Source organism: Scyliorhinus canicula, chromosome 11 (assembly GCF_902713615.1).
Source record: "Scyliorhinus canicula chromosome 11, sScyCan1.1, whole genome shotgun sequence".
Classification (NCBI taxonomy): domain Eukaryota; kingdom Metazoa; phylum Chordata; class Chondrichthyes; order Carcharhiniformes; family Scyliorhinidae; genus Scyliorhinus; species Scyliorhinus canicula.
In genome coordinates this window covers 92,233,920-92,257,948 of record NC_052156.1, presented here as the reverse complement: position 1 = coordinate 92,257,948, position 24,029 = coordinate 92,233,920, and the positions used below count along the sequence as shown (strand labels likewise).

Genomic DNA, 24,029 nt, shown 5'->3' with positions numbered 1-24,029 from the left:
TACTCCCCCCCCCCCCCCCCCCCCCCCCAAAAAACATGATAAGTTGGTGAGTGTCTAGGTCCGGGATTTTGGCCATTGTGGCCATTGTTTTCTTGACGAATTCTGCATCATCCCAATTCGGGATGTAAATATTTACCAATACGACTGCTGTCCCTTCCAAAGTCCCACTGACCATCAGGTATCGTCCACCCCTCAGTGTCGTCACTGTGAATGGTAGTGTCCTGTTAATCAGGATTGTAAATTGGAACGTAAGGGGCCTTAATTCGTATGGCCAACCTCTTCTTCCTGGTTTCAAAACATGAATGAAATGTTTGTCCCACCCAGCCCTTCCTTACCCACAGTAAATAGAAAGTAGAATTTTTGTTAATACAATTAATTTTATTGGGATTCTTGTCTGACCTGAGGACATTTGCCCTTGTAGGTGCATTGTACAGCGTATACTGGCTACCACTGAAAGGTTGGCTCCCTTTCCATGATCAGGAACAAGAAGTCCCAGCTTAAGGAATCCCGAGCCAGTCCCGTTCCTCTCCCGTCCAGAACCTGTCAATTGCCTGTAAGGGGCATTGGGAATTTCTGCTTTTCACAAGTCAATGCAGAAACTCCCAGAAATAGTGCAAGGAAACTGGTTCTCTGTCAATTTTGTGATGCTGGAGTTATCGTGTGGCCCAGTGGGACGGTGGGGAAATTTAACAGGTTATCAGGGAACATTAGTGACAACCACAGAAGGCAACATTTTCTAAAATAAGATTAAAAATCTGCAACAAAAGCTCTTAGCATCCTGGAAAATCGTACCTGTCCAGGAATATCTGAGGCCACAAGTAAGTCTCCCCCATGGCAATTCACAACCAGTTACAAACACAGACAAAAACTGCACAAATATTCACGGTGGCACAAGCTTCAGATGCAAGGCAATAAGATCAGAGATAGTTGACAAGGGTAAAACTGAGCAAATGCTATTTGCCTCACCAGATAAATGGAGATCAAACAAACTGGGGAGCATTTCATGCCCGCTACATTGCATTGTTGTTTTTTTATGCAATCCAACCAATAGCCAATAATGGTTACATATGTGTGTGAAAAGTAAGTATTCAAGGCAGTAGCCAATGCTAATACATCCACATACATACACCAGCAAAAGAAAAACATGCTTTTGAATTACATTGTATTCCAATCAGTGTTAGTCAGAAGAAACCGAAAGCTTCAGTCCTCTGAGGGATTACTACATTTATTTTAGTAGCCTATTGAAAGAAAAAGGCAGCAGCAGTCGTTCTGGAAACTGGTATTCCAAAGATGTACTGATCAATCCCACAATTCATCTCCTGACCAGTCCCACATGTGCTCCCAGTCCCATTTCCTCCCAGTCCAAAGATGTGCAGGTTAGGTGGATTGGACATAATAAATTGCCCTTAGTGTTGGGTGGGGTTACTGGGTTATGGGGATAGGGTGGAGGTGTGAGCTTCGGTAGGGCGCTCTTTCCAAGAGCCGGTGCAGACTCGATGGGCCGAATGGCCTCCTTCTGCACTGTAAATTCTATGAACTCTATGAACCAGCCCCTCTGATCTCAGAATATCACAGGCCCACCATCTATCTCCCAACCAGCCCCTCTGATCTCAGAATATCACAGGCCCACCATCTATCTCCCAACCAGCCCCTCTGACCACAGGATATCACAGGCCCACCATCTATCTCCCAACCAGCCCCTCTGACCACAGGATATCACAGGCCCTCCATCTATCTCCCAACCAGCCCCTCTGATCTCAGAATATCACAGGCCCACCATCTATCTCCCAACCAGCCCCTCTGATCTCAGAATATCACAGGCCCACCATCTATCTCCCAACCAGCCCCTCTGATCTCAGAATATCACAGGCCCACCATCTATCTCCCAACCAGCCCCTCTGACCACAGGATATCATAGGCCCACCATCTATCTCCCAACCAGCCCCTCTGATCTCAGAATATCACAGACCCACAGTTTATCTCCCGACCAGCCCCCTGACAACAGGACATCACAGGAATACTATCTATTCCCTAACCAGCCCCTCTGACCACAGGATATCACCAGCCCACAGTCTATCTTTCAACAGGTTCTCTGGGAGCACCAGCTCACAAAGCCACACAATATAGTCAATATTCTCAATTCAGCAATGAAACAAATGTCCTTGAGGCTGAAGAGGAGAATGTTTGAAAGCCTTACCTCCAGAGCTTCCACCTTCTTTTCCAAGAGCTTCTCAATATCACCAGCTACTCTTTCCACAAGCGTGGTAGCAATGTTCTCTTTGATATCAAATTCGTGTTTATGGTCATCATACAGCTGGTTTGGAGAAAAGAATGGAAGAGGTACTGAATCAGGGGAGCATTTTCAGAGAGCAAGTCACAGACAATGACACTTAACGCCAGACAACTCTCGTGCAAACGGAACAAAGCTTATAAATGAGAAGGAACTGAGTGGTCAGCCAATGGGCACAAAACTGAGAGCATCACAACCCAGATAACATCACCACTGCTGAGTGAGGAATTTTCACCGCAACAATCAATATTGTAATGATTTGAAATGAGTTCTTTGAGAAGGTGACTGAACAGGTAGACGAGGGTAGAGCAGTTGATGTGGTGTATATGGATTTCAGTAAAGCATTTGATAAGGTTCCCCACGGTCGGCTATTGCAGAAAATACGGAGGCTGGGGATTGAGGGTGATTTAGAGATGTGGATCAGAAATTGGCTAGTTGAAAGAAGACAGAGAGTGGTGGTTGATGGGAAATGTTCAGAATGGAGTTCAGTTACGAGTGGCGTACCACAAGGATCTGTTCTGGGGCCGTTGCTGTTTGTCATTTTTATAAATGACCTAGAGGAGGGCACAGAAGGATGGGTGAGTAAATTTGCAGACGACACTAAAGTCGGTGGAGTTGTAGACAGTGCGGAAGGATGTTGCAGGTTACAGAGGGACATAGATAAGCTGCAGAGCTGGGCTGAGAGGTGGCAAATGGAGTTTAATGTGGAGAAGTATGAGGTGATTCACTTTGGAAAGAATAACAGGAATGAGGAATATTTGGCTAATGGTAAAATTCTTGGTAGTGTGGATGAGCAGAGGGATCTCGGTGTCCATGTACATAGATCCCTGAAAGTTGCCACCCAGGTTGATAGGGTTGTGAAGAAGGCCTATGGTGTGATGGCCTTTATTGGTAGAGGGATTGAGTTCCGGAGCCATGAGGTCATGTTGCAGTTGTACAAAACTCTAGTACGGCCGCATTTGGAGTATTGCGTACAGTTCTGGTCGCCTCATTATAGGAAGGACGTGGAAGCTTTGGAACGGGTGCAAAGGAGATTTACCAGGATGTTGCCTGGTATGGAGGGAACATCTTATGAGGAAAGGCTGATGGACTTGAGGTTGTTTTCGTTAGAGAGAAGAAGGTTAAGAGGTGACCTAATAGAGGCATACAAAATGATCAGAGGGTTAGATAGGGTGGACAGCGAGAGCCTTCTCCCGCGGATGGAGGTGGCTAGCACGAGGGGACATAGCCTTAAATTGAGGGGTAATAGATATAGGACAGAGGTCAGAGGTGGGTTTTTTACGCAAAGAGTGGTGAGGCCGTGGAATGCCCTACCTGCAACAATAGTGAACTCGCCAACATTGAGGGCATTTAAAAGTTTATTGGATAAGCATATGGCTGATAAGGGCATAGTGTAGGTTAGATGGCCTTTAGTTTTTTCCATGTCGGTGCAACATCGAGGGCCGAAGGGCCTGTACTGCGCTGTATCGTTCTATGTTCTGTGTAATCAAGGGAATTAATCTTCTTCTGTTCCAAAGGTGCGCAGCTGAAGATTCAACAGGAATAGGAGACTTATAGGGACAAGACTTACTGGTTGTGTGACGATGGTCTGAACAGGATTGCAACATTATGAAGATAACTTTCAAGCATCCACCAACACAAGGAAAATGGCAAGGAAGTGAGGAAGCAAGCTATTTGAATTACAAGGGAAAACAATTATACATAAGGAAGTGAGGAGTAAGGAAAGAAATCAGGTAGAAATTTTTCAACAAAAACTGTATTGGAACAGTACACAATGAAGCAGTAAACAGAAATGGATAGGAAAAACAACTGGCAGTTCTCTGCAGAGAAGGATTGAAGGAGGTCAGAAGTAGATACTGATCTATGAAAAGCTAACAGGTCTGTTTGCCTTATTAGCATTTGCTTATTCCCCAAGTATAATTCAGTGTTTTATAATGTGCTGGGAAGAATCACATGACCATTGCTATTACAATCACTAAATTATTTTAAAGCAATCTATAAAATCACCAACCTTGCTGATTTAAAAGCAAGTACCACTCCCCATCTTTTCTATTTCTGCTGTTAATTATAGCCCCACAGATTTTGCTGCCATTCTCGGACGCTGGCTGACACATCAACAATTGCTGATGACACTTGTAACTAGTTCTGTTTCTATTGCACTATAAATGAAAGCAATTTGAAGCCATCATGCGTGGTGTTGAGAAGTAGAAATGCCTTTTACATGCACCACATACATCTAAAAAGTATTTAATAATGATTCCAGACCACTGAATATATGCAAAGGCAGACATTCACCCATCACCCATATTCCCTGACCTGCATTGGCTCCCAATCCAGCAATACCTCGACTATAAAATTTTTGTTCTTGTTTCAAATCACAAGAACCTAAGGATAGAGATAAGGAGGAGTCCATTCAACATCTTGGGTCTGTTACTCATTTAACAAGATGGCTTATCTTCTACCTCAACTTCACTTTTCCACCAGATCCCCATATTCCTTATTCTATTGATTCCAGCCTCGATTGTACCCAACAACTGAACTTCCACAGCTTTCTGCAGTAGAGACTAACAAATGCTCATAGCCCTCTGGTTGGAGAAATTCTTCCTCATCTGAATCTGAAATGGCCACTCCCTTAGTCTGAGGCTATGCTCCCTGGTTCTAACCTCGACAGCAATGGTAAACTGTCTCTCAACATTTACCCTGTCTAGCCATCTCAGGATCTTACGGGCACAATCTTCCGCCCATGCTGCATGCTCTTTGGGCAGGGTGGTGCCCTGGTACTGCTGGTGCCACCTGAGTACTTTGGCACTGCCAGCCGAGTACCCTGGCAGTGTCACCTAGGTGCCAGTCTGGCACTGCCAAGGTGCCCAGGTGGTACTGGCAGGGGTACTACCAATGTGCCAGGTTGGCTCTGCCTGGGAGACCCTCCCATGTTGTGTTCGGGCTGGAGGGGAGGTTGGGATTGTTTCGGGGCCTCGGATATTAGGACACCACCGATCTCTCGCTTAAATGGGGAGTTCCGGCGAGCGGAGCTCCACGCTGTATAAAACGTGGCTATGTGTGGCCTTGGTCGCGCGTTCCCCCTTCAAGCCCCTTATTCAAAATTAGTCGCGTTGAATAGACATGTTTCTCGGCACTGCCGGGAAATACGGGGCTACAGGCGTCACTCGAGGACTCTATTCCCTTTCGGGAAGATCGCACGCTACATGTTTCAACACAATCACCTTTAATTCTTCTAAACTTCAGAACATAGGCCAATTCTACTCAATCACTCCTCGTACAACAATCCTCTCAACCTAGGAATCAATCTAGTGAACCGTTGTTACACCCATTCTCATAGAATTATTTTTCTAACAGTGTTTTTATTGGTTATTTCCATTTTACTGGCAACAACGTTATTACACCAGTATTTACAGATACATAAGGCAAGAACAAGGAATACAAAATAACAGGGTTCCATTGAGAATGTACTATACAGAATAATATGTGAATTGGGAACGTACTTTTTGATATATATATAACTTGAGAACATATGTCCATGTTTGGTGGGCCTCTTTGCTTCAGGCCCCTGATGGTCATCGTCCGGTTGCACTGTTAGAACATAGAACATACAGTGCAGAAGGAGGCCATTCGGCCCATCAAGTCTGCATCGACCCACTTAAGCCCTCACTTACACCCTATCCCCATAACCCAATAACCTCTCTTAACCTTTTTAACCATGGCCAATCCACCTAACCTGCACGTCTTTGGACTGTGGGAGGAAACCGGAGCACCCGGAGGAAACCCATGCAGACACAGGGAGAACGTGCAGACTCCACACAGGCAATGACCCAGCGGGGAATCGAACCTGGGACCCTGGCGCTGTGAAGCCACAGTGCTAGCCACTTGTGCTACCGTGCTGCTGTGTTCCGCTATCTATGTGTGGCTCCCTGGTATTAAAACATACCAGGGCTTGTTTACAGTCACCCAGGTGTGCTGCCCTAGTTGATGTTTTGGATATCGTTCTTGGGCTTTTCGTCTCTCTCCGATGACCTATTTGTCCTCCAGCCCTGTTTCCCCTGTGTTCTGGGTTGTTTCCTTTCCTCCTCCTTCTCAAATTCTTTCTCCGACCCCCACCCTCCCCCACTCCCTCTCCCTTGTTCACCCTCTCCCCTCGCTGCCCCATTCTATTTTTCCTTCTTAGTCTGTTTCAGTCCCCCCCCCACCCCTCCCCCTTCCCTTACTGGTTACGGACAGGTCCTCAAACAGGTTGGTGAATTGCTTCCAGGTATCCTGGAACCCCTCTTCTGATGCTCTGATGCTGAATTTTATTTTTCCAAATTTGAGAAATTTGGCTAATTCGAACAACCAGTCCATGGCCTTCTGTAGCGCTGCTGATCTCCAGCCAAGCACCATTCTCCACTGGGCAATCAGGGAGGTAAAGGTTGGGGCATCTGCCCCTCTCCCCGTAAAGAGTTCTGGCTGTTCTGATGCCACGAAGTCCGCCATTTTTGGGCACAGTTCTACCCTCACCCCCACAACCTTGAACATCACCCTGGAAAAGGCGGTCCAGTACCCAAGTTTGGGACATGACCAGAACATGTAGGCGTGGATGGCTAGGCCTCGCCAGCACCATTCGCATTTGTCTTCCACCTCCAGGAAGAACCCGATCATGCATGTTCTAGTCAAGTACACGCTGTGCACTACCTCCAGCTGCACTCGGCTTTGCCTTGCACCTGAGAGGTGAAGTTTGCCCTGTGCAGTGTCTCGATCCAGAGTCCTCCCTTATTTCCATGTCTAATTCTGTACCCCATTTTTCTTGTCTCGTCTTGTGGCGACTTTGTTTCCTACAGTAGTACGTGTCGGCGCAGCTCCGCCCCCTAGTTCGACCGCGGTCAGAAGTCTGTCCAGCAGGGAGTGTCCTGGTCTCGGGGGAACGTTGCCGTCTCATTGCTGAGGAAGTTCCTTAGTTACATGTATCGCAAGTCGTTCCCTTTTGGGAGCTGTAGTATGTCAGTTCCCCGCCCCCCCTGCCAAAGTCGCTATCCTGTCATCGTGTCTCCAGCTTTTGAAGGAGGCGTCCAACGGTGCTGGTGCAAATTCATGGTTCTTGCAGATGGGGGCCAGGTTAGACATTGCCACTGGTCCATAATGTTGTCTGAGTTGGTTCTGCGGGCTGAGCTTGACCACTACTACTGGGCTTTCTGAATACTTTGTTGGGTGGATGGGAGCGCTGTCGTGGACAGTGCTTAGAGGTATGTTTCTGCCGAGGAGCCCTCCTCCATTTTTACCCAGTCCTCTCCCAGGTCTTTGACCCAGCCTCGTACTCTCTCTGCGGTAGCTGCCTTGTGGTAGAGCTGGAAGTTCAGGAGGGCTATGGCTAGGGCTAAGGCTAGGGCTAGGGCCAACTCCACCCACCCCATGTCTCTCCTTCTTTGTAGGATGTTCTTGCAGATCCTAGGGCCCTTTTCCCCCACACTAACGCCGTGATTGATTTGTCGAGCTGGGCAAACAAGGCCTTGGAGAAGAAGATTGGTAAGGATCTGAACAGGAAGAGGAACCTTGTCAGCACATTCATTTTGATCGTCTGTACTCTCCCCGCCAGGGAAAGCGGACTGCGTTCCAACTTTGCAGGTTCCTTTTTACAGCATCCATCAGGCTCAACAGGTTCCATTTGCGGACTTGTATTCAGTTGTGGACTATTTGTATCCCCAAGTATCAGAACCTGTTTTTTCCCCGAGCTCTGGTTCCCCCACTGCGGGTTTACGGGGAATATTTTGCTCTTGTTCAGATTGAGTTTGTAGCCTGAGAAAGCTCCAAACTTCCTTAGGAGGTCCATGCTGGCTACGGGGTTTGTGACGTAGAGGAGCAGGTCATCTGCATACAGCAATACTCTGTGCTCTCTGTCTCCCCTCCGGATGCCTCTCCACCCCATCACTGATCTGAGGGCAATAGCCAGTGGCTCGATTGCCAGGATAAATAGCAGCGGGGATAAGGGGCATCTCTGCCTTATGCTTCGGTGCAGCTGGAAATATCGAGAGCTGGTGGCATTTGTCTGTACGCTCGCCAAGGGAGCGCTGCACAGCTGTTTTACCCATGAGGTGAATCCTGGCCCAAACGCAAACCATTCTAGAACCGCCAGGAGTCACTTCCATTCGATTCTGTCAAAGGCATTCTCAATGTCCAGGGAGATGATCACTTCTGGTGTCTTCCCCAGGTGGGATCATGATCACGTTCAGCAGATATTTGATGCACTTTGTTAGTTGCCTGCCCTTGATAAAGCCAGTTAGATCCTCCGTGACTACCTTTGGCATGTAGCTGTCCAGCCGCTTTGCCAGGGCCTTCGCCAGGACTTTGGAGTCGGTGTTTGAGAGTGAGGTGGGTCTCTATGACCCGAACTCCGTCGGGTCTTTGTCCATTTTGGGGGTCGGTGATTTTGATCTCTGGGCCAAAGTGGGCGGCAGAGTTTCTCTCTGCAGCGAGTCATTGAAAATCTCCTGCAGGGCCAGTGATGCCGCAAATGTTTTATAGAAGTCCACCAGGAATCTGTCTGGACCCTGTGCCTTCCCCAACTGCATGGAGTTGATACTCTCCATGATCTGTCCCTGAGCTAGCGGTGCTTCCGGCCCCTATTTTCTTTCCTCTCCCCGTGGGCAGCATGGTAGCATTGTGGATAGCACAATTGCTTCACAGCTCCAGGGTCCCAGGTTCGATTCCTACTTGGGTCACTGTCTGTGCGGAGTCTGCACATCCTCCCCGTGTGTGCGTGGGTTTCCTCCGGGTGCTCCGGTTTCCTCCCACAGTCCAAAGATGTGCAGGTTAGGTGGATTGGCCATGATAAATTGCCCTTAGTGTACAAAATTGCTCTTAGTGTTGGGTGGGGTTACTGGGTTATGGGATAGGGTGGAGGTGTTGACCTTGGGTAGGGTGCTCTTTTCAAGAGCAGGTGCAGACTCGATGGGCCGAATGGCCTCCTTCTGCACTGTAAATTCTATGATAATTCTATGACAATGGAATATCCAGTCCGTCGAGAAATTGTGTTATCTTCGAGTCCACCTCTGGGGTTCGGAGATGTACAGCTCCCGAAAATAGATTGTGAAGGTCGTGTTGATCTTGTCTAGGGCCATGGCTAGTCTGCCAATTTTAACTTTCACCTGCGCTATTGCCCTCGTGGCTGCCTGATTTCTCAGCTGGTGAGCCAGCAGGCGGCTGGCCTTGTCCTCGTGCTCATAAACGGTCCCTCATGTCTGGTGGAGTTAGTGTACTGCTTTCCCAGTGCAGAGCAGATCAAATTACATTTGTAATTTTTTCCCTCTCCGCCAGTAGTTCCACGGTCGGGGCCGTGGACTACCATTGGTCTACATTCAGTATGGAGTTGACTTCTCCTTTCTGTCCCTAAGCACTCTCTTTGCGAATATTTCTCCCCTTATTACTGCCTTCAATCCTCCCAGAAAGTAGAGGGTGAGACCTCCCCATTCTGGTTGCAGGTTTACATATCTCTCGATGGCTTGTGACATTTTCTCACAGAACGCCTTGTCGGTGAGGAGGGCTGTGTCCAGCTGTCATGGGGGCGCTGGGCCCAGCCCATCTCCAACCTCACATCCACACAGTGCTGAGAGTGGTCGGAGATTACTATTGCGGAATATTCCTCCCCTACTACTCCTAGAAGCACCAATTTCCCCCTATAAAGAAGTCTATGCAGAGTACACCTTGTGGACTTGGGAGAAGAAGGAGAACTCTTTCTCCCTCAGGTGGTGAACCTCCATGAGTCCACCCTCACCTGCTCATTAAAGGTGTTCAGCTCTCTTACCATGGCTAACTGCTCCGTTGATTTGGGGCTGGATTTGTCCGTACATGGGTCCGGTATGCAGTTATACTCACCCTCCCTCATGATGAGTCGGTGGGAGTCTAGGTTGGGGATTTTTGCCATAGCCTTTTTCATAAAGTCTGCGGCGTCCCTATTCACAAGTACCACTGGTGCCCCTTCCAAAACACCACTAATAATGACATACCATCCCCCAGAGTCTGTCAACGTCTTGGTTGCCGTAAAGTTCGTCCTCTTATTAAACATTATGGCCACGCTCCAGCCCTCATCCCGTAACATGCCTGGTACATCTGTACTATCCACCCCTTCCTTACCCTCAGTTGGTCCTTCTCCCTCAGGTGTGTCTTGGAGGAAGATATCAACCTTCAGCTTTTCAAATGGACGAAGACTCTGGATCTCTTCACTGGGCTGTTAGGTCCCCTAACGTTCCCGGTGGCTATCCCGATGGGGGGGGGTTTCTGACCCTTCCCCTCTTGTGGGGTCAGCCATGCTTACCATGTGGATGTGCCCCTGCTCTCCGGGGTTCCCTTTGTCCATGGTATTCTGCGAGAAAATGTCACAAGCCATCGAGGGATATGTAACCTTCAACCAGAATGGGGAGGTCTTACCCTCCACATTCTAATAATAATAATCGCTCATTGTCACAAGTAGGCTTCAATGAAGTTACTGTGAAAAGCCCCAAGTTGCCACATTCCGGTGCCTCTTCGGGGAGACTGGTACGGGAATTGAACCGTGCTGCTGGCCTTGTTCTGCATTACAAACCAGCTGTTTAGCCCACTGTGCTAAACCAGCCCCAAAACCATTCTAGGTGGACTGAAGGCAGTAATCAGTGGAGAAATAATCGTATATAGTACCGGACCCATGTACTGACAAATCCAGCCCCAAATCAACAGAGCAGTCAGCCATGGTAAGATGGCTGGCATCTTTTTTGTTCTGGCTGTCCCCACATGACCTGTTGTAACCAGCGTTCTACTATATCCCCGCTCCCCTTCTCCCATTGATCCTCTGGTCCCACCTTCCAAGTCCCCCTACCTCATATACCCTCCTTCCAAGTGCTCCTGTGGGTTTCCCTTACCCTGCTCTCCCCCTATTGCTCTCAACCCCCCTTCTACCTGCCTGCTATTTTATCCCCCTTTCTGCCAGGTGCTCTTCCCTCTCGGGAGCTGCGTCGCGACCCTCCCTCTCCTCTTACCTCCGTGTGCTCATATACTTGCTCGCCCGGTGGTGCTCCCCCGGGAACATTTCATCCTATCTTTGGCCCATTTTGTTACCCTCACGCCCTCTCCCCCACCGCTTCAGTGTCTCTTTGTGTATCCCCTCGGAACCCCTGGTGGTCGTTCCAGTGGTCATATATGTAGAGATAGGCCAGGCATCAAAAGACAAGTAACATATTTTTGTGTTCACTACTACTGTCTTCCCAGCTCGTCCTTCCTGATGAATTCTTCTGCCTGGCCTGGCATGTTGAAGTAGAACACCCTGTTGTTATACGTTACCCCCAGTTTTGCCAGGTAAAGCATCCCGAACCGTACTTTGTTCTTAAATAGGGCCACTTTGGCTCCGTTGACCTCAGTCCAGCGTTTTGCCAGGTTGGCCTCAATGCCCTGGTATATTTGGATCGCGTTACCCTCCCATTTACAGGACCTTGTGCCGCTCGCCCAGTTTAGGATCCTCTCTTTCTCCTGGTAACTGTGGAGCTTTGCAATGATTGCTCTTGGTGATTCTCCTGTTTTGGGCCTTTGTCTGCACAATCTATGGGCTCTGTCCACTTATGGAGGTTTGGGGAAGCTTTCTTTCCCAACTAATTTCCCCAGCATTCCAGCTACATAGTCCGTGGGTTTCTGCTCTCCATACCTTCAGGCAACCCAATGATCCACAGATCCTCAGAAACTTCCCTTTGAGCGCTCCCTGGACCGCCACTAACGTTGCCACCTACGCCTCTAGTGCGGCGATCAGGTGACCCTGGTCAGTTGCAGCTCATCCAGCTCCCACACCATCTCTTCCTGGGTTTCCAACCGTCTCTCCGTCTTTCCCAGGGCCTCTTTGAAGGGGGCCAAAGCGATTGCTATGGCTTACTTCACGGTCCTTTTTGATGGAATCCCTCAGCTTTAGCTGCTCCTGTGCCAGGAGTTTTACTCATTGCCAGTCGGTATCTGGGTCGGTACCGCTGGTCGGGTCAGCGATCCCTCCCGATCCACCATGCTCTATTCAACTTCACTCCTTGTGTCCGCCACCGTCTGTGTCCTTGCCCAGCTCTTACCACTGCTGCTGTCTTTTCTGTTTCTTGGCAGATTTGAGGGCATTTGTCTTTTGGGTGGCTCTTCGCCTTGTCTCAGGTGAGGGTAGGGTTTTTTTCTATTGATTTAGTGGTCGATGTCTAGATTCGAAGGACCAAAGTTCAGGTTTCCTGAGGAGCGCCACCATTTATGCAACTGTTCAGCACATCACCACCATCGGAAGCCATTCTCAGGTAAGTATATCCTTCCTCAGCAATTACATGGCCCCACAAAGGCTCAAGAACTACTGGCCCAATCAGAATGCCAGAAATTCAGTCACCTCAGCAGCGCCATCACCAGTAGTGGCCATTACTGAGGTTGGAAGTGCAGAATTGGGCGGCACGGTAGCACAGTGGTTAGCACAATTGTTTCACAGCTCCAGGGTCCCAGGTTGAATTCCCGGCTTGGGTCACTATCTGTGCAGAGTCTGCACGTTTTCCCTGTGTCTGGGTGGGTTTCCTCCAGGTGCTCTGGTTTCCTCCCACAGTGCAAAGATGTGCAGGTTAGGTGGATTGGCTATGCTAAATTGCACTTAGTGTCCAAAAAGGTTAAGTGGGGTTACTGGGTTATGGGGATAGGTTGGAAGTGTGGGCTCAAGTGGGGTGCTCTTGCCAAAGGCTGGTGCAGACGCGATGGGCCGAATGGCCTCCTTCTGCATTGTAAATTCTATGAGAGCACCTCGAATGCTGAGCTTCCTCGAAGAGCAGTAATTGAGGTTGAGGGATGTTGAAGTTGATTTGGCGAGGGGGTGATCGTGAATTGTGCAATGCTGTTAGCTGTGGGAACGGCAATTGTTACCGGGAGTTCTCTCCATGAGCCATGGAATTCCCACAAAGGAGGGCTTCCCCAGTTAGACGTGGAGGTAGGAAGTGGGTTTAATTGGCCATTTTAGTGGCTCAATTAAACTCCAGACAGGTAGCTCATCGGTGACAAAAGTGGGAAGATGTTGAGAATGTCACATACGAACATAAGAACTAAGAGCAGGAGTAGGCCATCTGGCCCCTCGAGGCTGCTCCGCCATTCGATAAGATCATGGCTGATCTTTTCGTGGACTCAGGTCCTTTAATTCCTTCACTGTTCAAAAATCTGTCCAGCTTTGCCTTAAAAACATTGAACGAGGTAGCCTTAGCTGCTTCACTGGGCAGCAAATTCCACAGATTCACAACCCTTTGGGTGAAGAAGGTCCTGCTCGACTCGGTCCTAAATCTGCTCCTCCTTATTTTGAGGCTATGCCCCCTAGTTCTAGTTTCGCCCGCCAGAAGCACCTCCCTGCTTCTATCTTATCTATTCCCTTCATAATTTTATATGTTTCTATAAGATTCCCCTCATTCTTCTAAATTTCAATGAGTATAGATCCAGTCTACTCAGTCTCTCCTCATAAGCCAATCCTCTCAACTCCGGAATCAACCTCGTGAATCTCCAGTGCCAGTACATCTTTTCTCAAGTAAGGAGACCAAAGCTGTACACAGTACTCCAGGTGTGGCCTCACCAGCACCCAATAGAGATGCAACACAATCGCCCTGTTTTTTAAATGAAGGGCATAATTCCATTTGCCCACTTAATTACCTGCTGCACCTCCAAATCACCTTTAGGGGCGAAGCCCTCACATTGAGGGGCTAGGCCCGCGCCGAAGTGGCTCCCGCTCCGCCGGCCGGTGCAAACGGCCTTTGGCGCCACGCCAGCCGGGGCCGAAAGGCCTTAGCTGGCCGGCGGAAGTCTGCGCATGCGCCGGTGCGTCAGCGGCTGCTGACATCATGACATCATACCGTCGCATGCGCAGAGGAGGGGTCTCTTCCGCCCCGCCATAGTGAAGACCATGGCGGGGCGGAAGAAAAAGAGTGCCTGCACGGCACAGGCCCACCCGCCGATCAGTGGGCCCCGATCGTGGGCCAGGCCATCGTGGAGGCACCCCCCGGGGTCAGATCGCCCCGCGCCCCCCCCAGGACCCCGGATCCCACCCGCGCCACAAATCCTGCCGGCACCAGAGGTGTTTTGCTTCCCTCCGGCGGGAAAGGCCTGTCAGCAGCAGGATTTCGGCCCATCGCGGGCTGGAGAATCGCCGCGGGGGGCCAGCCGACTGGCGCGGCGTGATTCCCGCCCCCGCCGAATCCCGGTTTGACCAATCGACATGTAGATTAGAATCCCCCATAGTAATTACCGTACCATTTTTACATACATCAGTTATTTCTTTGTTTATTGCCCGCCCGACCGTGATGTTATTACTTGGTGGCCTATGGACTACGCCTATCTGCGACCTTTTCTCCTTGAACAAACCTGATGCTTTGCTTCTCATTAACCATTATTCTTCCCGTAATTTTACCCTCCCCTCCCCCCCCCCCCCCCCACTTGCTACACTATTTATCCTTTCCTCTAGAATACTGGTCCCAGATTGGTTCAGGTGAAGACCGTGAAGACTGAATACTGATGCCAATGCCCCCATGAAATGGAACTCCTCTTTCCCGCATCAGTCCTTTAGCCACGTGTTTACTTCCCTAATTTTCCTATCCCTGTGTCAATTTGCATGTGTCACGGGTAGCAATCCAGAGATTATAACCCTTGACGACCTGTTCTTTAATTTAGCTCCTAGTGTCTGATAATCCCCCTACAGGTTTTCTTTCTAGTCTTGCTATGTTGTTTTCCCGACGTGGACCACGAGAACTGGATCCTCCCCTCCCACTCAAATATACTTCCAAGCCGGTCAGAGATGTCCCTCACCCTGGCAGGCAACATACTGTGCGGGACTCTTGATCCATCCCCCTAATTATAGAATCCCCTAAAACTACCACTCGACGTTTTGCTACCCCCACTTGAATGGTACCACGGTGCAGTGGTCAGCTAGCTCATCGTCCCTATAGCCCTTTTCCTCATCCACAAAGGAAGCAAGTACCTCAAACCTGCTTGACAAGGTCAAGAGCTGAGTCTCCTCCATTCCTGAATTCAGGTTCCCTCTAACAGTGATATTTGAATCGTCAACAGCCGCAGATGAGGTGCCTGAAGATTGGAGGGTAGCAAATGTTGTGCCTTTTTTTAAGATGGGCCACAGGGAAAAACCTGGGAACTACAGACCGGTGAGCCTAATGTCTGTGGTGGGTAAGTTGTTAGAAGGTCTTCTGAGAGACAGGATCTACAGGGGTTGAGAGAGGCAAGGACTGATTAGGGACAGTCAGACAGGCTTTGAGAGTGGAAAATCATGTCTCATGAATATCACTGAGTTTTTTGAAGAGGTAACCAAGAAGGTAGATGAGAGCAGTGCAGTCAACATTGTCTATATGGACTTTAGCAAGGCCTTTGGCATGGTACCACATGGTAGGTTGTTGCATAAGGTTAAATCTCACAGGATCCAGGGGTGAGGTAGCAAATTGCATACAAAATTGGCTTGACGACAGGTGGTTATAGAGGGTTGTTTTTCAAACTGGAGGCCTGTGACCAGCGGTGTGCCTCAGGGATCAGTGCTGGGTCTACTGTTATTTGTTATTTATATTAACGATTTGGATGAGAATTTAGGAGACATGGGGCGAAATTCTCCGACCCCCAGCAGGGTCGGAGAATCGCCTGGGGCCGCCGAAAATCCCGCCCCCGCCGTGGCAGAGATTCTCCGCCACCCGGGAAGTGGCGGGGGCGGGAATCGCGCAACTCCGATCGGCGAGGCCCCTGCGGCGATTCTCCGGCCCGCGATGGGCCAAAGTCCCGCCGCTGGGAGGCCTCTCCCGCCACCGAGGTTTGAACCACCTCTGGTGGCGGCGGGATCGGCGGCGGGACCGGGCCCACCGGGGGGGGGGGGCGATCCGACCCCGGGGGGTGCCCCCACGGTGGCCATGCCCGCGATCGGGGACCCCCAATCAGGGAACGAGCCAGTGCCTTGGGGGCACTCCTTCTCCTCTGCCGCCGCCACGGCCTCCGACATGGCGGAAGCGGAAGAGAAACCCACAGCACGCATGCGCCGGTGGTGACGTCAGCGGCAGCTGGCCGCTGGCGTCACCGCCGGCGCATGCGCGAACCGGCGAAAGCCTTTCGGCCAGCCCCGCTGCCGTGCGGCGGGCCTGAATGGCTGCTGGCGCCGGTTTTTGCGCCAGTCGGCGTGGTGCCAACCGCTCCGTCGCGGACCTAGCACCCAAAGGTGCGGGAGGCCCGACCCCGGAGTGGTTGGCGCCACTCCCCTACGCCAGGACCCCCCCGTTCCGCCGGGTAGGGGAGAATCCCGCCCACGGTTAGTAAGTTTGCAGATGACACTAAGATTTGTGGCATAGTGGACAATGAAAGAAGGTTACTGGGCAGCACGGTAGCACAAGTGGATAGCACTGTGGCTTCACAGCTCCAGGGTCCCAGGTTTGATTCCCCGCTTGGTCACTGTCTGTGCGGAGTCTGCACGTTCTCCCCGTGTCTGCGTGGGTTCCCTCCGGGTGCTCCGGTTTCCTCCCACAGTCCAAAGACGTGCAGGTTAGGTGGATTGGCCATGCTAAATTGCTCTTAGTGTCCAAAAAGGATAGGTGGGGTTATTGAGTTATGGGGATAGAATGGAAGTGAGGGCTTAATGTGGGTAGGTGCAGACTTGATGGGCCGAATGGCCTCCTTCTGCACTCTATGTTCTATGTTATCAAGGATTGCAAAGGGATATTGATCAATTGGACCAAAGAGCCGATGAATGGCAGGTGGAGTTTAATTTAGATAAATATGAGGTGATACATTTTGGTAGGTTGAATTGGGACAGGATTTGCTCAGTTAATGGTAGGGAGTTGGGGAGAGTTATAGAACAATGAGATCTAGGAGTATAGGTTCATAAATCCTTGAAAGTGGAGTCACAGATGGACAGGGTGGTAAAGAACAGATTCGGCATGCTTGGTTTCATTGGTCAGAACATTGAATATGGGAGTTGGGACGTCTTGCTGAAGTTGTACAAGACATTAGTAAGGCCACACTTGGAATACTGTGTACAGTTCTGGTCACCCTATTATAGAAAGGATAATATTAAACTAGAAAGAGTGCAGAAAAGATTTACTAGGATGCTACCGGGATTTGATGGTTTGAGTTATAAGGAGGCTGGATAAACTGGGACTTTTTCCCTCGAGTATAGGAGGCTTAGGGATGATCTTATAGAGGTCCGTAAAATAATGAGGGGCAACATCTTTTCCTAAAGGATGGGGAGTCTTAAACTAGAAGGCATAGGTTTAAGATAAGAGGGGAGAGATACAGAAGAGTTCAGAGGGATAATATTTTCACACAGAGGGTGGTGAGTGTCTGGAACGAGCTGCCAGAGGCAGTAGTAGCGATGGGTACAATTTTGTCTTTTAAAAAGCATTTAGACAGTTAAATGGCAAAGCTGTGTATAGAGGGATATGGGCCAAATGTTGGCAATTGGAACTAGCTTAGTGGTAAAAACTGGGCAGCATGGACAAGTTGGGCTGAAGGGCCTGTTTTCATGCTGTAAACCTCTATGAAGCACCTTTATCATATTAAAATTGTTATTGCAGTCAGATTATCTCAAATAGAGCACAGGTAAGATGTTGAAGAGTAAGGGTGCTGTAAGAAGCGCCCTTTAATTGGCCAAGTGTATTTTTTTCAAGACTTGACTATTCTAATGCTCCACAAACTGGACATAATTCAAAACTTGGTTGTCCATATTCAACTTGCACAAAGTCCAATTCACGAATCACCCCTGTGCTCACTAATCTACATTGGTCAATTAACACCTTGATTTAATAACTCTCACTGACAGCAGTCATCTTCGTCAGCCCTCCAACCCGAACAGTCTGCAATTTGCCAATTTTGGTCCCCTGGACATTAATTCATTTTAATAACTCCAGCACTGGCGGCTGTGCCTTCAGCTGCCCAGATGTAAAGTTCTGCAATTCAATTCGAAAACAATTCGGACGCCGAATATCTTTCCCTCCTTTCAAACAATTCATAAAATTTAACCCTCCGACCAAGTATTTTGTCATATGGCCTGATATGTCCATCTGTGGCTCAGCGTAAGGTTCTGTTCCATAAGACTCTTGAGAAGGGCCATGTTTTCTATTTAGTGCATTAATGGTGCTTTCTGAAAGCAAACAGAGGGCGTGACCTACCTGAATGAGAACAGAGTCCCACTACAAACATGTATAGCTGGGTGTTTTCCGGTACTGGGAGTGCCAAGAAACTCTACACTATCGAATGGGACTCTCTTCACATTCGGGTAGATTCGGGGCCTCAGCGGGGAACTCCCAGACAAAGCCACACTTAGCCCCATTCTGTGCACTGAGGAGCACCACTCGCAATTTTCTAATGGCATCTAGATCTCTCAACCCCCAATCCATCCCTAATCACCCCAAAGCCCACCCTCCCTATAAGGGGGTCATCGTTCTCCCCCTGTCTGCGTGGGTTTCTTCCGGGTGCTCCGGTTTCCTCCCACAGTCCAAAGAAGTGCAGGTTAGGTGGATTGGCCATGCTAAATTGCCCTTAGTTTCCAAAAAGGTTAGGAGAGGTACTTGGGTTACGGGGATAGGGTGGAAGCAAGGAATTAACTGGGTTAGTGCAGACCCGATGGGCTGAATGGCCTCCTTCTGCTCTGTATGTTCTATGTTCTATCAGGCCTCCACCTCCATCCCCGTAATTATGTACAAATTGTGTTGGGGCATAATCCTGTTCAGACTGTGTCAGGGTGTAATTATGTCCAGGGTTTGTCAGGTTGTAATGATGTACAGGATGTGTCAGAGTCTAATTATGTACAAACTATGTCAATGTTTAATTATGTACAAACTGTATCAGGTTGTAATCCTGTACAGACTGTGTCAGGGTATAATCCTGTACAGACTGTGTCAGGGTGTAATCCTGTACAGACTGTTACCGGGTGTAATCCTGGACAGACTGTGTCAGGGTGTAATCCTGTACAGACTGCGTCAGGGTGTAATCCTGTACAGATTGTGTCAGGGTGTAATCCTGTACAGTCTGTCAGGGTGTAATCCTATACAGACTGTGTCAGGGTGTAATCCTGTACAGTCTGTCAGGGTGTAATCATATACAGACTGTGTCAGGGTGTAATCCTGTACAGACTGTGTCAGGGTGTAATCCTGTACAGACTGTGTCAGGGTGTAATCCTATACAGACTGTGTCAGGGTGTAATCCTATACAGACTGTGTCAGGGTGTAATCCTGTACAGACTGTGTCAGGGTGTAATCCTGTACAGACTGTGTCGGGGTGTAATCCTATACAGACTGTGTCGGGGTGTAATCCTGTACAGACTTTGTCAGGGTGAAATCCTGTACAGACTGTGTCAGGGTGTAATCCTGTACAGAATGTGTCAGGGTGTAATCCTGTACAGACTGTGTCAGGGTGTAACCCTGTACAGATTGTGTCAGGGTGTAATCCTGTACAGTCTGTCAGGGTGTAATCCTATACAGACTGTGTCAGGGTGTAATCCTGTACAGATTGTGTCAGGGTGTAATCCTGTACAGTCTGTCAGGGTGTAATCCTATACAGACTGTGTCAGGGTGTAATCCTGTACAGACTGTGTCAGGGTGTAATCCTGTACAGACTGTGTCGGGGTGTAATCCTATACAGACTGTGTCAGGGTGTAATCCTGTACAGAATGTGTCAGGGTGTGATCCTGTACAGACTGTGTCAGGGTGTAATCCTGTACAGACTGTGTCAGGGTGTAACCCTGTACAGATTGTGTCAGGGTGTAATCCTGTACAGTCTGTCAGGGTGTAATCCTATACAGACTGTGTCAGGGTGTAATCCTGTACAGAATGTGTCAGGGTGTAATCCTGTACAGACTGTGTCAGGGTGTAATCCTGTACAGATTGTGTCAGGGTGTAATCCTGTACAGTCTGTCAGGGTGTAATCCTATACAGACTGTGTCAGGGTGTAATCCTGTACAGACTGTGTCAGGGTGTAATCCTGTACAGACTGTGTCGGGGTGTAATCCTATACAGACTGTGTCAGGGTGTAATCCTGTACAGAATGTGTCAGGGTGTGATCCTGTACAGACTGTGTCAGGGTGTAATCCTGTACAGACTGTGTCAGGGTGTAACCCTGTACAGATTGTGTCAGGGTGTAATCCTGTACAGTCTGTCAGGGTGTAATCCTATACAGACTGTGTCAGGGTGTAATCCTGTACAGGATGTGTCAGGGTGTAATCCTGTACAGACTGTGTCAGGGTGTAATCCTGTACAGATTGTGTCAGGGTGTAATCCTGTACAGTCTGTCAGGGTGTAATCCTATACAGACTGTGTCAGGGTGTAATCCTGTACAGACTGTCGGGGTGTAATCCTGTACAGTCTGTCAGGGTGTAATCCAATATAGACTGTGTCAGGGTGTAATCCTGTACAGACTGTGTCGGGGTGTAATCCTATACAGACTGTGTCAGGGTGTAATCCTATACAGACTGTCGGGGTGTAATCCTGTACAGACTGTGTCGGGGTGCAATCCTGTACAGACTGTGTCGGGGTGTAATTATATCCAGGGTTTGTCAGGTTGTAATGATGTACAGGATGTGTCAGAGTCTAATTATGTACAAACTATGTCAATGTTTAATTATGTACAAACTGTATCAGGTTGTAATCCTGTAGAGACTGTGTCAGGGTGCAATCCTGTGCAGACTGTTGCAGGGTGTAATCCTGTACAGACTGTGTCAGGGTGCAATCCTGTAGAGACTGTGTCAGGGTGCAATCCTGTGCAGACTGTTGCAGGGTGTAATCCTGTACAGACTGTGTCAGGGTGCAATCCTGTAGAGACTGTGTCAGGGTGCAATCCTGTAGAGACTGTGTCAGGGTGTAATCCTGTACAGACTGTGTCAGGGTGTAATCGTGTACAGACTGTGTCAGGGTATAATCCTGTACAAACTGTGTCAGGGTGCAATCCTGTACATGCTGTGTCAGGGTGTAATCCTGTACAGAATGTGTCAGGGTGTAATCCTATACAGACTGTGTCAGGGTGTAATCCTGTACAAACTGTGTCAGGGTGCAATCCTGTGCAGACTGTTGCAGGGTGTAATCCTGTACAGACTGTGCCAGGGTGCAATCCTGTGCAAACTGTGCCAAGGTGTAATCCTGTGCAAACTGTGTCAGGGTGTAATCCTGTACAGGCTGTGTCAGGGTGTAATCCTGTACAGACTGTTACCGGGTGTAATCCTGGACAGACTGTGTCAGGGTGTAATCCTGTACAGACTGTGTCAGGGTGTAATCCTGTACAGACTGTGTCAGGGTGTAATCGTGTACAGACTGTGTCAGGGTATAATCCTGTACAAACTGTGTCAGGGTGCAATCCTGTAAAGACTGTGTCAGGGTGTAATCCTGTACAAATTGTGTCAGGGTGCAATCCTGTGCAGACTGTTGCAGGGTGTAATCCTGTACAGACTGTGCCAGGGTGCAATCCTGTGCAAACTGTGCCAAGGTGTAATCCTGTACAGACTGTGTCAGGGTGCAATCCTGTGCAAACTGTGTCAGGGTGTAATCCTGTACAGGCTGTGTCAGGGTGTAATCCTGTACAGACTGTTACCGGGTGTAATCCTGGACAGACTGTGTCAGGGTGTAATCCTGTACAGACTGTGTCAGGGTGTAATCCTGTACAGACTGCGTCAGGGTGTAATCCTGTACAGACTGCGTCAGGGTGTAATCCTGTACAGATTGTGTCAGGGTGTAATCCTGTACAGTCTGTCAGGGTGTAATCCTATACAGACTGTGTCAGGGTGTAATCCTATACAGACTGTGTCAGGGTGTAATCCTGTACAGTCTGTCAGGGTGTAATCCTATACAGACTGTGTCAGGGTGTAATCCTGTACAGACTGTGTCAGGGTGTAATCCTGTACAGTCTGTCAGGGTGTAATCCTGTACAGACTGTGTCAGGGTGTAATCCTGTACAGATTGTGTCAGGGTGTAATCCTATACAGACTGTGTCGGGGTGTAATCCTATACAGACTGTGTCAGGGTGTAATCCTGTACAGACTGTTGGGGTGTAATCCTGTACAGACTGTGTCGGGGTGTAATCCTGTACAGACTGTGTCGGGGTGTAATCCTATACAGACTGTGTCGGGTGTAGTCCTGTACAGACTGTGTCAGGGTGTAATCCTGTACAGACTGTGTCAGGGTGTAATCCTGTACAGACTGTGTCAGGATGTAATCCTGTACAGATTGTGTCAGGGTGTAATCCTGTACAGTCTGTCAGGGTGTAATCCTATACAGACTGTGTCAGGGTGTAATCCTGTACAGACTGTCGGGGTGTAATCCTGTACAGTCTGGCAGGGTGTAATCCTATACAGACTGTGTCAGGGTGTAATCCTGTACAGACTGTCGGGGTGTAATCCTGTACAGTCTGGCAGGGTGTAATCCTATACAGACTGTGTCAGGGTGTAATCCTATACAGACTATCGGGGTGTAATCCTGTACAGACTGTGTCGGGGTGTAATCCTGTACAGACTGTCGGGGTGTAATCCTGTACAGACTGTGTCGGGGTGTAATTATATCCAGGATTTGTCAGGTTATAATTATGTACATTGTGTCAGTGTGTAATTATATACTAACTGTGTTGGGGTGTAATTACGTGTAAATTGTGTTCAGGTGTAATCCTGTACAGACTGTCATGGTGTAATTATGCATTTTTTCGGGTTATAATTTTGTACAGGCTGTGTCAGAACGTAATTATATGCAGGTGGCAAATATTGGAAGTACAGCGTGAGATAGTGAAGATCTGGTGGAGCTTCCTGCGTATCCCTGATTGGGATAATGAAGGGAGTCCATCCAAGTTGTGAGTGCTGTGATCTCCTTCTTGTCCGGGTGCTTAGCCACCTCCATGGAGAGAATGGCAACTCTCATGGAGAACCCAATCTCGTAGACCAGTAGTGGATGGTGGAGGTGTTTGTAGACCTGTATGCCGTTGCGCTGTCCATGGGATAAATATGGCAGTAGCAATGTCCTTCAGGTCTCAGGCATCAGAATCTGATCACTAAGGTCATCCAGGCCACAGGGCAGTAAGGTCGGCAACTGGCCTCCACCGCAGTGAAGGTTGGATCATCCACAGGAAATTTAAGAAAACAATCCAGCTGCACTTGAGCTTCATGGGTGCTCATAAAAATATTTTCTACCAGTGTGCAACTATTACTGTAATAAATTTTAAACCTTGTCGGCAAGTATTCATCCTTGCAGCCACACAGTGACTGGGTGAAAACGAGAAGCACCTGGGAAATGCTGGTAATGTAAGTGTCATGATTGCTCCTAAAATGACTAGCACCCACCTGCAGGATTCACAAGAGGTGCCCACAGATGAAATTCCTTCCAGTTGAAGTTCCCTTTGTGGCCTGTGGGAACCTGGATGACCAGATGCATGCTGTCAATGAGACCTTGCACCAAAGAGAATCAAGCCAAAGCACTGAAGCTGCTGGCTCTCTCAGCCCGACCGTTCACATCAGTTCTAAACTTGATTTGTTTCTTGGCCCGCCTGAAGAAGGCATCTGAAATGAAAACCGCTTATTGTCACGAGTAGGCTTCAATGAAGTTACTGTGAAAAGCGCCTAGTCGCCACATTCCGGCGCCTGTCCGGGGAGGCTGGTACGGGAATCGAACCGTGCTGCTGGCCTGCTTGGTCTGTTTTAAAAGCCAGTGATTTAGCCCAGTGAGCTAAACCAGCAATGTAATTATACGCGGCGGACTAGAAGATTTATTTTATTCTTTCATGGAATGTGGCCAGCATTTGT

The 24,029-nt window shown here is 48.9% G+C and overlaps 1 protein-coding gene across 1 annotated transcript in view; it reads right to left on the bottom strand.

Moving 5' to 3' along the window:
- Window positions 1–6,778, bottom strand: part of LOC119973771 (voltage-dependent calcium channel subunit alpha-2/delta-2-like) — a 979,537-nt gene extending 972,759 nt beyond the window's left edge. The window contains exons 1-2 of the mRNA XM_038812195.1: window positions 6,514–6,778; window positions 2,198–2,361 (exon numbers count right to left, since the gene is read on the bottom strand). Of these exons, the coding sequence (XP_038668123.1) occupies window positions 2,198–2,361; window positions 6,514–6,778 (429 nt within the window). The remainder of the gene's footprint in view (window positions 1–2,197; window positions 2,362–6,513) is intronic.
- Window positions 6,779–24,029: the final 17,251 nt, after the last annotated feature.